At 47.4% G+C, this 15,606-nt stretch overlaps 1 protein-coding gene across 1 annotated transcript in view; it reads left to right on the top strand.

Moving 5' to 3' along the window:
* The window catches only part of LOC106743854, a 114,187-nt gene that overhangs the window by 3,980 nt on the left and 94,601 nt on the right, over window positions 1-15,606 (top strand). The window contains exon 2 of the mRNA XM_014618080.1: window positions 10,191-10,414. Within this exon, the coding sequence (XP_014473566.1) occupies window positions 10,191-10,414 (224 nt within the window). The remainder of the gene's footprint in view (window positions 1-10,190; window positions 10,415-15,606) is intronic.

Raw genomic sequence — 15,606 nt, 5'->3', positions numbered from 1 at the left:
TGTGGCCCGAGCTCGTATTCAAAACACGAGTATCGTTTCCCTTTTTAGTGGGCGGCCATTGTGCCGGCATAATTCCGCGGCAACCGCCCGCGACGAAGAATTTTTACGATCGCGACCCTCTCCTTCTCTCTTTCTCTCTCGGTCATCAGTCGCCCGCCTCCCCTTCGCCCTCCTCTCGCTCCTCTCACCCGCGATTTCATTAGACGCGAATTCCGACGCGGCATCACAAGCGAGATTTTAGCATTTCATAGTCGATAAAACGTTTGATCGACCGGGCGCCTGGAGCCAATCGCGACGTGCGCGGATTTACAGGTGCTCTCGCGATGAATGCGCCTCGTAAACGAGGTCGAAATATTTGTAAAGGTCGGCGGGTGCGGCGCGTGCGATTATTCCGACGTGCCCTCGCGGAATGAATCCCGTGGCCGTCCTGTCTCGTAAAGCTGTACAATCGCTCGCACGATGCCGGACTGCCGCTCTCTCGCTCAAGTAGAAGTCGAGGGTTCAACGCGCGGACGAGAGATCAAGTGTTATCGTTGTGTCGTTGTGCGTGAACCCAGCCGAGAGACAGATTTAGACACTGAAGCCACTTAACAGTCGAAATGTCCGCTTGGCTTATTTCTTATCACTCGAATTTGCAATGCCGCATTTTATTTACTTGTGTGTCTTCAATTGACGTCGAATGAAACTACAAAAAATGCGAATTATTTCGTTTAGCTACATCAGCACAAATATCGTAGCGTCTTTGCACGAAACGAAAAAATTTGGCGGAAAAAAGCGTCGCTCCGCCCCGCGCGATATTAATCGTTAAAGTTGACGACTTGACAGGTTGGGAAACCTGTCATATCGGTGAAATGTAAACTTTCGCTCGTGCCGTCTCTGGCTTTTGTCCGGCCCGGCGGATCGAGTCGATGCAGCGGTCTTAGGCGCGATAAGGGGCCCCGGGTCGCGGGTAAAGTTTGAAAAACGCCCGCGTCGGTCTCTCCGATAACATTGTTCCGATAACCTTCTCTTTCCCGGCAGATCAAATCGGCCGACGTGTCACCGGGCAAAGTTTCGGGTCGCGCGCGCGGAGATACTTCCTCCGCCAGCTTCCGCGAGAAAACGCGCGCGGAAGAACTCGGGCGGCAACGAGCCGAAGAGCGGGGAAAGAAAACAAAGTAACGAGGCGATCGGAATCAGCGAATCGATAGCGCGCCACAGCTATTTCGTAACCGCGAGTCTGCTCTCGCGAGAGATCGATCGATGTTGTGGATAAAAATCTACCTCGGCTCGGCGAGGAAACGGGAGGATTCAACGCGACCGTGAGAGCGACACGGCGTGACCCCGAGTCACGGGGGAGAGATACAGATAATAACGCGGCGTATTCGCGAGCGCGAGAAAACTTTCGCGATGTGCTCGAAGCTCCTTCAAGTGCTCGGAGCAAAGTGCTCGGAACTTAATATGATAGCGCTCGGTTAGCGCTCAGACGAGCCGTGGTGCGCTCGAAGAGAGTAATATTGATCGACGGAGCGGGCTTACATCGTACCAAGGGGGGGAGAGAGAGAGAGAGAGAGAGTGGAGGGCGAGCCCGGGTACAAAAGGGAGGGTCGCGTTGGGGATGGTGGCGGACGAGAGGGGGTAGTTGCCGGAGGGTCGTAGGGCCGACGCGCACCATCGTGACCAAAGGGTCTCCTTCCCTCTCGTCGTCATCTCTCTCTGTCTTCTTTTCTTCCTCCTGCACCAGCCGCCCCCTCTCTCGCTCTCCACCCTCGCACCCTCTCGTTCCGCTTGCCGTCCCGTCGCGCGCTCGTTCGTGGTCTGGCACGTTCCGCTCACGCGACTTCACGTGAAATTCGAAAGTTCGCGATAATATTGCGCGCCAGCGATCCATACGAGCGGCGGGGGATCGAAAGCCGCGGATCGATCGATCGGTCGGTGCGCTCGATCACGCGGGACGCTGACGGATTCGTGAACGTTCATTGCGCGCAGGCGCGTGCGTTTAGAAAATCCGCGCGGTTCGACGCGCATAAAACGGCCGCCGCGAGATTAATTTGGCGCGCGCGACGACTTCTAACGAGCGGCGGTATAAATTCGTTAATGGATGATCGCGGGGAAAATGATCGGGAAGGGAACGTTTTGTATTAAAGTTTCAGCGCGCTCTGGCACGTGGCTCGGCTCGAAGTTAGATTGCGGACTAACCTCGTTCGCAAAACGAACAAAAACTGCGATATCACCCGACACCCCAGAAAGTTAATCGCAGGCGCTCTGATTTCGATATATATATATATATATAGTCGGGAGCGCGGCGTTTATACGCGCTGATTAATTTCCCGCGCGTTGGATAATTTTTAAAAGAAAAACCCGGCACGCCGAGCTCGTTGCCGGCAACGTGACGCAAAGGTATCGCCTCTTAGCCGACGCTATCTAATACCGTCGTCCTGGGATAGCGCAATATTTCTTAACGATAGATTCCTCAACGAATTTCGAGCCAACCTTCCCTCGGCAAATATTTAACGGCAGATTTAATTGCGCGGATATTTAACGTCGAAAATTAAACGATCTCCGCGAATTAAGCCCCGCTAGTGCAAATAGAGAACGCGCGGCTCTCCTTTCTTCGTCGGTCTCGCGCGAGCTGAAATGAAAACTTTAAGCGTACGCTTCTTACCCGATCCTCCCGAGAGAAGCGGAAACCAATTGTATTTATCGAATAAGCATAAATGACCAGCCCCGATATTAATTTGTTGGTGTACAAACAACGATCCTGCCGGCGCGCAGTGAGACGAATTTGCTATTTGTTTTCAATATTCAATATCTCCGCAAATGGGTTTGGGATTGACAATAAATATTCATGTGTGCTAAAATAACATCTTTTCAGCTTGTTTTCGATTTATAAATAAAGCGATAGTAAATATTATATACATTCATGTGTGTGCCTTGATAACGTAACATGTAATAACTTAACATTCGGTTTCTTCTCTTGTTTAATGAGTTTTATTGTTTAAATCGCATATTGCTCTAGAAATAAGTAACATATGACATATATAATATTAGCGTGTTATAAATCTTATTATTACATCATGATATATTAAATTAATTAAATCATGAATCTTACTATCAATCTAAAAAGAGATTTAACGTATTTAGATACCCTGGAAATGTATGACATTTTACAGTGAAATTATCGCTTAATAACTAATTTACAATATGTATTCTTTCGAGATTACTTAATTTCAAATATCAAATGTCTATTTAGTTTTCGTTCAATACGTAATGGAAATTAAAATCATTTTGATTTTAATTAGTACATTTAGCGATCAGCGTTATAAAGTTAACCAGAATTGACGTAGTTTAGATCCAAGATACAATTTTTATATTAACCCGTGTTATTTCGATACACGATCGATTCTCTACGACGAAGTCCGAATTCACGGGAACAAGAGCGAAGTGCATACGCGACGGCGGTAGATTTTCAAAGATGTCACGTAGGGGGAAACTGTCGGTAAATTGGCAGTGGGTTCGTAAATAATACTTCTCGGAGACGCAGCTTAGTATTCCAAGCTCAAGGTCGTCAGGCTATCGTGGAAAATTTCGGGACGAGTGAGAGCAGCGGAAGAAAGCCGGCCGGCTTTCTCGTTCGAGCCCGATATTCTCCGACGCGCATCTCGCCGGCGGCTTTTGCCGCCGTCATCAGCGTGCGATATGCGTTATTCGCGCGGGTCGCCGCGGCCGCCGCGGCGGAAATAGCGCGTTCTTATCTACTGCGGGAATCTCGGCGAGACTCTGACTCAACTCCGGGGATGTTCTCGCCCCGGATGCGAACGGTCCATCGGCAGCTGCGCTGGCGAGAAACGCGCCATGCGGAAAACTATCCTTCGCCGGCGAGGGAGAGAGAGAGAGAGAGAGACGAGCAAGCGGAAACTTTTCAATCGAGTTTCTTGTTCGGAGCGCCTCCTCTTTCCTACACTTCCTGCTCTTCGCGCTCCGCCGCGGCAGGGAGCCGGCACGGCCTCGTTATGCGCCTTTTTATTTTCGTCCTCTCGTTCCCGGCTCGTCCAAGCGAGTCGAATCAGCGGCGCCGAGGAATTCTCGACGTGAGATATCCGACCTCGGGGATCGCGGCAACGCGACGTTCGCGCGAAACTTCCACCGAATCGGGCGGATTGATCTTCAGCTTCTCGCTCAAGAGCTTCCCCGAGAGCGCGCTATTTCCGGCCGAACGTTCCGCGCGAATTGCGTTCCGTTGCTGTGAGAACGCGCGCGCGGATCGTTAAGATCTCAGCCGCGTTCTCTGTGCGAAAAATATACTGCGAGGACACGAACGGTTAATGTGACTGAAACTATGTAATCATTCGGTGGCAACAGTTCAATACACGCAATTACCTTCTTTACGAAAAAAAAAGTAAATGTAGCAGATTTTAGCCAAGTGTGCGTGAATTTTTCGAAACCAAGTCTTCCTTTGGAAAAGACACCGAAGAAATCTGCGAAAAAACTGGGAAATAAAGGATCGACTTTTTCGAATTTATTTTTTCGAAAAATTATAATCTGAATCCTTTTTAATAATAATAAATAATTTTTTCATTATGCAATTACGGTTACAAATACCATACGCTATATTCTCGGTGCACCCGGGACGCGTCGGAGCCCGAGGCGGTATTTTTAATGCAAGCAGAAATGAAAGTCGCGCTTGTATTATGAATGTGTTTACGCGAGGCACGCTCCAAAGTTTCATTTCGCTGAGGCGCCGCTGCCGAAGGGCACCCAAGGATTACGTATACGCGTTCATTTCAGGGATCTCTATGATAATGCGGGATTTCATTTGGAGACGCGCGCGGAGCGACGCGGAGATCGGACGGGGAGTTACCGGAATAATTCGTGGAATATTGAGACGCGTTTGATCGGATTATGCGCGAATCGCTGCGAGTAATCAAAACGTGATTGTACCAGCGCGACCGAGAAGCGCGACCTTTGATGATTAATTAGTCGCATTTCCGAGCGACTTTCCGAGCGAGATGCGGTTTGCCGTGTTAATTGAGCTCGACGAGATTTGCAATCGAGCGTCAGCCTGATTCGACATTCTATTTTATGTGATAAATAACGGATAAATCGAAGCGCCAAATCCGCTATTTGCGTAGCAGCGATTCCGTGAGCAGACACGGTCGATGAAATATACATACATACACGGAAAGTAGGAGCGAAATAAAATCCTCGCCATCACATCGAGGCAATCCTGGTCTCGCGACCCTGAGAGAGAATCGAGATCGCCATGAAGGAAACGTGATCGAACACCGACGCATTATATCCTCCTGTCCGAGTCGAAATTTCGGCGCTACTTTGACGACCTTAAGGATAGTTTGCGCATATTTAAATAATAATGATAATAATAGTGATAATAATAGAGGAAAAACATCATTTTGTTTTTAGCAGCTAAACCCTGATGAAGATGTAAAATTAAAATTTATGTGTATGGATCGAAACCAGTAACTCTTTTTTACTAAAATATAATAATAATAATAATAATAATAATAATCTTATGAAAATGATTATGTGTATTTATATGTTTATTTTGACGTAAAAAATGGCGTAAACGGAAATCAAAGATATCATGGTAGTGAAAGTAGGAATGAATTATATTATTAGAATCAAAGTTGAACTAATTCTGCTATCTTAGCTTCTACTCTCTGTTATAGAATTTAAAGTCTAACATAGCCAAAATTTCGAATTGGGCGGTGTCGACGTCTCGGTCGCCGCGTGCAAAACCTCTTCGATTCAAATCACCGCGCGGCCGGGGTGCGATGAAGTGCCCCCGCGACCTTCCAAGATTATGCTTCGACGGAATTTTCGGGGACTAAGCGGAAATTTAGCGCGCCTCTTACCTTATCAGATATACGGCAGACTGAGTTTAATCGCGACCGCATTGGGAGAGCGAGGAAGTTCCATAACGAGAGAGAAAGAGAGAGAGAGAGAGATCAAGTCGACTCTCATTATCTCTGCGACGCGCGAATCAATCGGCTGCCAATCGGTCGAGTAATTCGACGCTTGGTCGATTCGATTCGCCGATCAAAACCGGCATTGAGCGGTCTGCAGTCCGGCGTGCATTTAAACGGTTCCTCCGCGAGACGACGCTTCTTCGAGGAGCGATCGCGGCTGATTAAGTGCGAGCGTTCTTGATCGATGCTCATCCGAATGGCGCTCGCTATTGAGAGTATTGAGGAGAGCGTAATCGTTTCTCGTCGAGGACGCTTCCGCGTTTCTCTCTCGTCGCCGCGACGTTGAAACGCGTCGACGGAACATCGCAACGCAAACAACCCCCTCCTCTGTTTTGTTCCGAAGATCCGGCGATATTTAAGCTCTTCCGTTGGGATCATCTCGTACATATGAGAAACTGGAGAATCGAAACTTTCCGGTACGACGAAGTTAATACCGGTTACAGGGATGGTTAGCCGATACAGCTGGTAACCATAATAGCCAGTGTACGTGGACGAGCTCGGCTGAATGCGCAAAGTATACGCCGGCTAAATCGCGGTTGTCTGAGAAAACAGTTCCCTTTCGGATATTCCGATCTCTCGGTGCTTCCGCGAATTTGTCCTCTCGCAAGCTCCCATCTTGAATTCGAAAGACGTGCGTCCTTCTTTTTCTCTCTCTCTCTCTCTCTCTCTCTCTCTCTCTCTCTCTCTTTTCCTTTCTTTCTCTTTCTTTTTCTCACACACACGTACACACATAATAACGACGATTTAACAATATTCTTTTAATTGAAACAAAATTGTTTCTTGAAATCGAACAAACGAATATTTGACTCGAAAAATAGGGAATTATTTGGTTTTTCAAGTAATAAATATAATGCAATTGTATTCTTCCAGCTCTTGGAGAGCGAAACCCTAGAACTGAAATAAATGCACTCATCTATTTATCTCCGTCTCTGTCTAGTCCAGTGTGAAACAAATCTTCTCATTTATCTATCTACCTGTCTGCATCTCTCTTCCTTGCTTTCTTCCTTTTAGTCAGTTATTGATTTTCACATCTGCAGTTTCCGGATTTAACCCTCCCAGGGACCTCGGTTTCACTTTTCGAAAGATCTCCGCGGATCTTCCGAGGAGTCAGTGAAACTCGCGACCCGTCACTCTTGCGTACTTGCGCGCGGTCGTGTCGCGTCCGCATTTAGACGACGAACTTCCAACTCGGTCTAATTTTAATGCAATGGCGCTCTCGTGCGCCTTCGACACTTTCTGTTCGACGCGCTCGTCGCGAATTACGATTGACACGCCTCGCAATTATCGGACGTGCCTTTTCTTCCCGTACCGTCGCAGAAATTGCAACGTCGGTCGATACAGAAGAAACAGCGATTGCCGATTCACGTGCGATCGACGCGGTTTCTGCTATAACCGTCCGATCCGGAATGCCACCTGCGCGCGCCATAATACATTACTTAGCGGCGGGTCACGTTTTTCCTGTTCACCCGCTACATCTCTCCAGAAGTGCAACGCACCGTACGTGTTCGCCGAGCGGACGGCGCCGGTGGCGGCTGAGGTGCGAAAAAGTCCCGTAAAACTCGGCGCCAATGCGCAGTAAAAGTTAACGACTTCGCCAACTTGTTATTAGACGCGCCGGCAGTTCGATAGAATGAATTCATTTATAAAGCATGTCGCGTTACGCGTCCTGCTTGCGAAATGACCCGAATTCGACGCGGCAGGCTCTCCTGACGTTCACGGACTCCTCTTCTTCCACGAAGACGTCCCAGCGAGATCCGAGATTATTTTTATAATTTCATTTCATTTATTAACCGGAGATTTTCCGTTTAATATAATATCTACAATTTTAATGAGTTTGCATAATATAATAGTCACCATTATTATTATCATTATCATTATTAGAAGAAAAGCATCAAAATCGACATACCATTTTGTTTTTAGGCTCGAAAGTTTCGTTGAAGGTGTAAAATTACAATTTATATGCATGAATAGAAACCAGCAACACTTATGTACTAAATTATATTGATATTTTTAGTCTTGTGAAAATTATTACATATTTCCTTACAAATATTTCTTAAGATGTTCGAGGATTTCTAAAAACAAGGCCCGAAATCGACATACCTGTTGATATTGATTAGAAATTATTAAAAGAATAAAATAAGAGCACAGAAATTATTATTCTTCTATTTATTTTTGTTTTGTACATTTATTATATGTCTTTATCATGTATATTTATTATTTATCATTGGCACGAGATGCAAAATGTTTTAAAAGTTTGAAAAGTCAAACAATAAAATAGCGTTAACAAACAAAATTACTTACCGATGGTTTATTACTCAAATTTTCACAGGAAAATAACAAAAGCCTCAGCACAACGAAAAATCAAGCGAAGCTAATAACGCGGCCTACCGGCCTTGCCAACAAAAAGTGCCACTGTTGTACACAGTAGACGAAGTTCATGTTCTGTCCGACAGAGTTCAATACTTTACAGCCGAGAAACATGGATATTGTTGGTTTGCCTGTGGCAGTCTCGGTGCTTTCCCTCTCTCTTTATTGAGTACAGAATGGCATATTTATTTTCACAGCAATTTTACAATACAATTATTAAGCTCTAACAGAGATAGGGGAAGAACGAGAAGAAAACGAAGGGCAAAATATAGAGGGAAACGTAAGAATACGCGCAAAGCATGAAGATCCCAAATTCCCCGCTGGTGAAAATATCAGCGAGACGAACCCGTCGAGCGAGTTTATACGAATAAATCCGCGGTGGATCCGCATCTGATGCGTCATAATACACATCTAACGAATTATACAGGTCCACAGGCGGGTCTCCACGCGCGTTCGCGATTCTCTCAAGCGCGCGCGCGACGTAACGGCCGAACACGTTAATAACGGATTCGCGTGCGGGCGCTCCGCCACATCGCGCACGTCCTGCGCGAAATTCGTCGGCCCGCTAACGGCCCGATGAATTATTAGCCGGTGTAATTGATCGCGCGTGCAGCGCTCTCGCCGCGGTTGTTTATTCGCTCGTATCCCAGCTGAAAAGCCGGGCGAGACGCGACGCGAAATCCGGTATGACGCAACGACGACGACGACGATGACGCTCTCGCAGGCCGCGCTTTAAACGATGCGAACGAACGCATTCGTCTCGGGCTCGTTCTCAAGAGTAAGTAATTTCGACGTGGCACAGCCGGGACGAAGGGAGAACCAGGGATCGGTGGTGTGAGCGGCGGTAAGCAAGGAAGGAAGGAAGGAAGGAAGACGCGAGACGAAGACGAGAGCGCGCGAAGTTCTAGAACTGCAACCTCTGCCGTCGCGAAATATGTTACGGCATAACGTCAGGGAAACTATGGCGATCCCGCAATATGGGGCCTCTCTCTCTCTCTATCTCTTTCTCTCTCGGTCTCTCTCGCTGGCTTGCTCTCGCTTCCTCGTTCTCTCAGTCACTCAGTCCGGGAACGAGATGCGTCTGTAACTTATTTCCCGACGCGTTGACTGCCGAGACTGCCGACTGCCGACGTGCATTCGTTATCATTCGTTTTAAATGCAAATCCGCAGCGGCTGCCGCTGCAATCGCGCACCTAGCGCTCCGGCATTGTGGTTGTTTGCGCGCCCATCGCGTGTCATCCGCGTGCGCGAGCGCGCGCGAAAGTGGAATTTTCAGCGCTGACCTCAAAACGCGGATGTTTTACCTTTGTACGGAGGACGGAGATATTTAAAACGCGCGCGCGTAATGGAGCGGAAGCGCGATCGTATGTTTGTTTCGTTTGTATCGAGAGACGTAATAGCGTCGCTGCCGCGGGCAAAAAAAAACAAAAACGTGCCGTGAAATATCGCGATCGAGCGCGGAAAACCGGACGGTTCTCCGCGTCCGTCCGGTTTTTCCGAAATATCAAACTCGTCACCACCCGATTCTGTTGTTTTTCATGTACACGCACACACACACACACACACACACATATATATGTTAAATCGTTGAAATGTTGAGTCGTTGAATCAACTGATAACTTATTGCAACAACTGTAAGATCTGTTCAATGGATTAAACGTTGTGCTTGAGCACAAATTTTGTTCGGTTCGGGAGAAATTTCGTTGAATCTACCACTTGATTTTCTCAATGTAATGCACTGCGATCTCGCGTCGAGACGCTTTCGTAGCGTGTCTCATCGATCGTCCCTTAAACGCGACCGACTGACTCCCTCTCTCTCTTTTTCTGCTCACGTGTGTGTCTCCGTTTCCTTTACAGATCAGATGACCGACATTTGCAAGAAGTACTTCCTGCGGGATCTCTACAGGAAGATCGACGGCGCCGTTCTTACTTCGCAAAATGAGAGGGACCTCAATTGCGCCATTACTTTTCAGACTCACAGCATCCTACAGCGGTTCATGCTCCGATTCGATCAGCTGCATCTAGACTGCAACGACCATCTCTACATCTACGATGGCGCGCACGCGGTCGGCAGTTACAAAGTAAGTCACCCGTGAAGCCCTGCATGTGTGTATACCTGTGTACACGGTGTATGTGCGCGCTAAGATGCGCAATTGCGAACGGATCTGCGGCCTTTGTCGCGAACTGTCTCACGAGGATAGCTTCGACTCTCGAGAAGCTTCACCTCTCACGATGCGATGGGATATTCAGCGGTACTGCGAAGATAACAATACGACGCGTTTTGCTCGAAGAGATAAAGCGGTCGCGAAGCCGGGTGAGAAGAAAATAATATCGGGGATCGTTTGTAATTCAGCTAATTCGCTAAAAAGATCGTCCCGATGTTGCAAATACGCGAAAGATCGTATTTCGTGACGATGAGGAAATTCATCTTCGTCGCAGTTCACAAATATCTTATTCCCCCTTTACAGACTACAGATATCTTATTGCATTGCGCGCACGAGATTTATGTGGGAACGATGTGAGGCAACACGCGACTTTCATGATGTCGCCTCGCGACTAAGAACATCGGAGCCACGAAGTCGAAACTTTCGGCGATTCGGCGCGCGAAGAGTCAATCTGAATCCCTGGTCGAAATTTTGAGGTCACCTTTAGGCTCTTGAAAACATTTTATGTCTATTTAGGTGATTTACATTGCAAATCCAAGCGTGTTATTTTAGCTGAGGCTTTTCTTACACATTTCTTGCCGTTTCAAATCACGTAATCATTTAACACAATCGAGCGTGTTAACTTATGATCTAACGCGATTAAATGTTTTAAATGATGTAACCTAAAACGACAAGAAACATGTGAAAAGAGTTTCAGTCAAATGTGTCATTTTTGGACGTTTATACGTGTAAAAGTAACACATTTGGATTTACAGTATGTAGACTGATAGGAACTATTTTGACGATGCTGCATTTATTAATTTCTCTTTTGAATCTTTAATTCTGCTGATTTCATTTTAACGCTACTTTGAATCATTTATTTTGACGAAATTAAAACAAGAATTTAAGACATCTCAAGTCAGGATCAATATGATGAAATGTATTTTCAATATATGCGTGTGTAATTTCATGGTATTTTTTCATAAAGAATTACACAATTATAGTAAATACGTTTAAAATTACCCACATACGAGGGCAAGACAACGAAATTAACACGTTCGCAAAAAATGTAAATTAAGCAAAATTCTAATTTATTAAATTTTTTCATTTATGCAGATGATAGGTAGGGCTTTAGTTATTCAAATAAAAACATTCATCATTATTTTTACGTCAGTATGAAAATGAGGAAATATTGACAAACTTTAAGATTGTCATCTCTCTCTCTCTCTCTCTCTCTCTGTTACACACATACCCTCCTTTCCCCTACAAAATTTCACCTAGCGATAACATCTGAGTTTGACGAGCTAGACTCGGCAGCGAATCGGGACGAGGGAACTGGGTTAAGGCGGTGATGCTCGCAACATCGCATTCCCACGTAAAAAAGAACGGACGAAATTCATTAATGCGGGATCCATTGCGCGCGAACGCCTGTCGTTCCGCTGATCCGGCTTTCGGATTAGCCGTTACCTTGAGGCTCCTCGACGCGCTCGCCGTATCTCTCACACACGAATCTCATTTGCACCAAAATTAATTTATGTCTTTAGTCGTTCACATGGCTGGAATTTCACGAAAACGCGCAGGCCAGGTGTGCGCCTCGCCGATCGCCAGCTGGTCCGTCCGCTTCCGTCGCGAAAGAGTTCGCGCAAGGACCGAAAGTTCGCCCCGTTGTATAATTAACTCGCGCTCGAGCGTTCCTCAATGAGTCTTTAATTCCCGGTGTTAATTATCGGGATGTTTAACGCCGGATCTCTGTCAAGCTCGCGAGCGTGTAAACGGCGGCGATCGCGCGCGGGGGATATTATTTTTCAATTAATCCGCGATGAATTTTATTGCGAGCGGACGCACAGAGCGCGGGTTCCGCGTGCGCGGAGTTAATTATTAAGCTACTTAACGCTATGTACAGCGCGGAAGTGTTTAAAGGATCAGCAGGGAGCCATTAAAACGCGCGGCAATTTGCGCTGTGAAATTGCACCGCGTTTCAACTGCGGGAACTGCGGGCGGCGTTAAACGCGCGCTGATGCGCGGTGCCGTACGAGTTCGGCCTCCTCGTCGTCATCCTCGTCGACGACGTCGTCGAGGCGAGTAAGCAAAAACGCGTCGACGGCGCGATACCATCGGCCGACAATATTGTTCGCGTCTGCCTGTTTTCCATCCGTCACAGACCGTCTGTTCGTGACGCAACGACAAGATTGCACGCGTTATAAAATTATTATGTTTTCGGGATTATCTCTCGATTCTCATTCCCGTTTACGAGAAAAGAGAGAGGAGAGGCGAAGGGAGGGGACGGAGACGAGAACCCGGCCCGCGGTTTTACGTAACACGCTCGCTCGACGAGGTTCGTGGCAAGAAAGATCCGAGAGGCGAAGGTTAACTACATGCGGGTCCGTCTTTTATGCCCGTCCGTACAAATTCCTGCCTCGATGCGAGAATTTAGCCGGCCGATGCGGGGAGAATTTTATTGTTTTAGAAGAATGAAGTCGTTCGAAAGGATGTGCCGACGACACCCCCGGAGAGTATCGATCCGCGGAGGAGGGGGGGGGGGGGCGTCGTCGGAGAGTTCCCCTCGTAAAATTATCACGAATTACGGAATTACATGGATATTATTATCGCGAGTGAAACAGTAGGAATTACGGGCTATTCGCGATCTAGGTGACCGGCACACACGCCGGTCCGGTGAAATATTTATTTATACTCTGTGTCTCCAAATCGAAACTTTAGCTCTGTGTCGAACTATTAACGCTCCCGGAACACGGTGAATTCGCTGATATTATCGGCTGCGCAGAATGAAAAATCCTTTCGCGCAATTACGCACCGGCTCACCCCCCAACCGCCCCGTCCCGCTGACTTTTTCAGGACTAATCGCGATCCCATCGCGTGTGTGCGCGCGGGGTAGAAACGGAGACGTCAAACGGCCGGGCGGAAAAGGCACCGGACAACTTTATTCGGCGAATCGGAGACGTTAACGGAAGAGCAACTCGTGACTGACGCGTTGTGTCTGCGCGTAACATGTTCGACCGCCGGTCGCGCGATTTTTCTTTTCCGCCCCAACGATCGCGTCCTGCGGACGATGCACTTCTCGCCCGTGTTCGACGCGGCCCGACCTAATTGCCGTCATCGATCAAAGAAGTCGGCGCGCTAATTGCGAGAAGAATGACGTTATCTTTCTACGTTTAGGATGACGTTGTTGCGAGCCTGTGGGCGAGAGACAGAGACAGANGGGGGGGGGGGGGAGAGAGGGCGAAAGAGACGGCTTTCTCTCTCCGGTTGGCCGCCGCGAGGTTGAATTTTAATGTATTTTCCCGGTCATTATGCATTCCGAGCATGGCCGGCGCGGGACAGGGTAGCGGAAACTTGCGCCATTAATCAAGATTCGTTTCTTGAGAGAAGGATGCGCGAGCGGATTCGGTTCCACCCTTGTCTCGAGCCTCCTCCTCCTCCGACTTTTCTCCCTCTCTTCCTTTTTCCCTTCTTCTTTCTTCCCGGCCCTTTTTTTTCCACCTTCTTCTTTCGCAATCGCACCGAGATACCGGCGCTTACCGCGCGAGCTCTATGAAGCGCGCCTGCAGAGAGTATCAAATTGCGCGGAATCGCGCTTTTCCCGGTGAATGCCCGAGGATCTTCGATCGTGTGCAAATAAGAGGATACGAATTGACTCTGTGTTCCATGCAAATGAAAAGTTGAAGAGCCCAGAAGTGGCGCGGAAGTAAAAGCGGAGCGAGGCGCGGCTTTTCCCGCGCCGACCTCTCCACTCCGACTCTTGAAGCGCCGTGATATCCGTTATAATGATGAAATATAGTCATTTTCTTGAGAAAACCCTTATCCGACTATAATATATTGGGAGCTTCCCCAATTTAGTGACACAAGTCGACACAAGCATCATTTTGTCTTTATTCAATGAGCAACAAAGACGAGGATGATGCTTGTATCGATTTGTATCACTAAATGAAAGGTAATCATTAGCAAGCAATCACATGATTCTACTTATTGTGTTGCGAAAAATACGCTCTCGGTCGGGTATCGAACCCGAACTTTCCTATTTGCCAGATAGGGCGCTATTCAACCATCAAGGCCCCGACCATATTCCTCACAACAATCTGTGTTTACAAACATCGTAACGATGTGTGTACGAAAACAAAATTTCTTTTATATCATTTCTGTAACTCTAAGGTCCGGTTTTTCATTTTCCGGTTAACTTGCGGCTTAGACTTAAACTGATGGTAATGCCAAATTTGTATCTTTCTATCGACGGTTAATCATTAAACTGATAGTTTTGTGGTGGTAACTTGTAAAATTAAATGATTAACCATGAATAGAACAACAATTTTTAGACTATCATCAGGTTAAACCTGAACTATAAAGTTAACTAAAATGAAAAATCGGATTTAAGGGAGTGACTCCGGGGTTAAATATACTCTCTCTCTCTCTCTCTCTCTCTTCCCCCTCTTTCTTTTTCTTTCTATCTCTCTATCTCGTGACCGTCTTCGACATGTTTTCTCCGCGTGTGGACGCGAGACGCTGCGTGCGGAAGAGTGAAATATACATTGCACTTCTCGCGAGGAGAACGCGCGAGAGGAGACAAAGAGACATATTGTATTCATCCGTCACGCCGAAACTTTCGACGGGAGCGATGCGTATAACAAGTTCCGCGCGGGAATAAGCGGCCGTGGCGAAACGAGGCCGCATCATCAGAGCGGGCTCCGGGCTTTGTTATTTTCCATCGCGCCGTTGAAAGTTCGTTTCAACGTCGTAATTTCGCTCCCACACGCGCCCACGGATGCGTCTGGTCATTCTTTTTCGTCCGTAAAGTGGAGAGTCCTTGCCGCGAAACACACGCATATATACTGTCGGAGACCGCGGGTGTTTCAATCGGGAGGATCTGCGCGGCTTAATCGGCGCGCTTTGAACGTATCTCACCTCGACATCATTCTCAGCTCATTTCCCGCGAGTATCGCGCATACGAACAATCGGAGCTGCTGATACGAGCGCGCGCGAGAACAGCGGCGAACTTTCCGTCGTGACAAATGTGTCCGTGATTTTAATTTTCAAATTGTGTCTCCCCCGATGCGGCCGTTATTAAGAGGACGACCATATTTAACGGAATCCGCTTATATTCTTTTCCTTCTGCACCT

This window comes from Dinoponera quadriceps, unplaced genomic scaffold (genome assembly GCF_001313825.1).
Source record: "Dinoponera quadriceps isolate SergipeBrazil2010 unplaced genomic scaffold, ASM131382v1 scaffold9, whole genome shotgun sequence".
In the NCBI taxonomy this organism is placed as follows: domain Eukaryota; kingdom Metazoa; phylum Arthropoda; class Insecta; order Hymenoptera; family Formicidae; genus Dinoponera; species Dinoponera quadriceps.
This window is presented reverse-complemented; position numbering and strand designations above follow the sequence as displayed.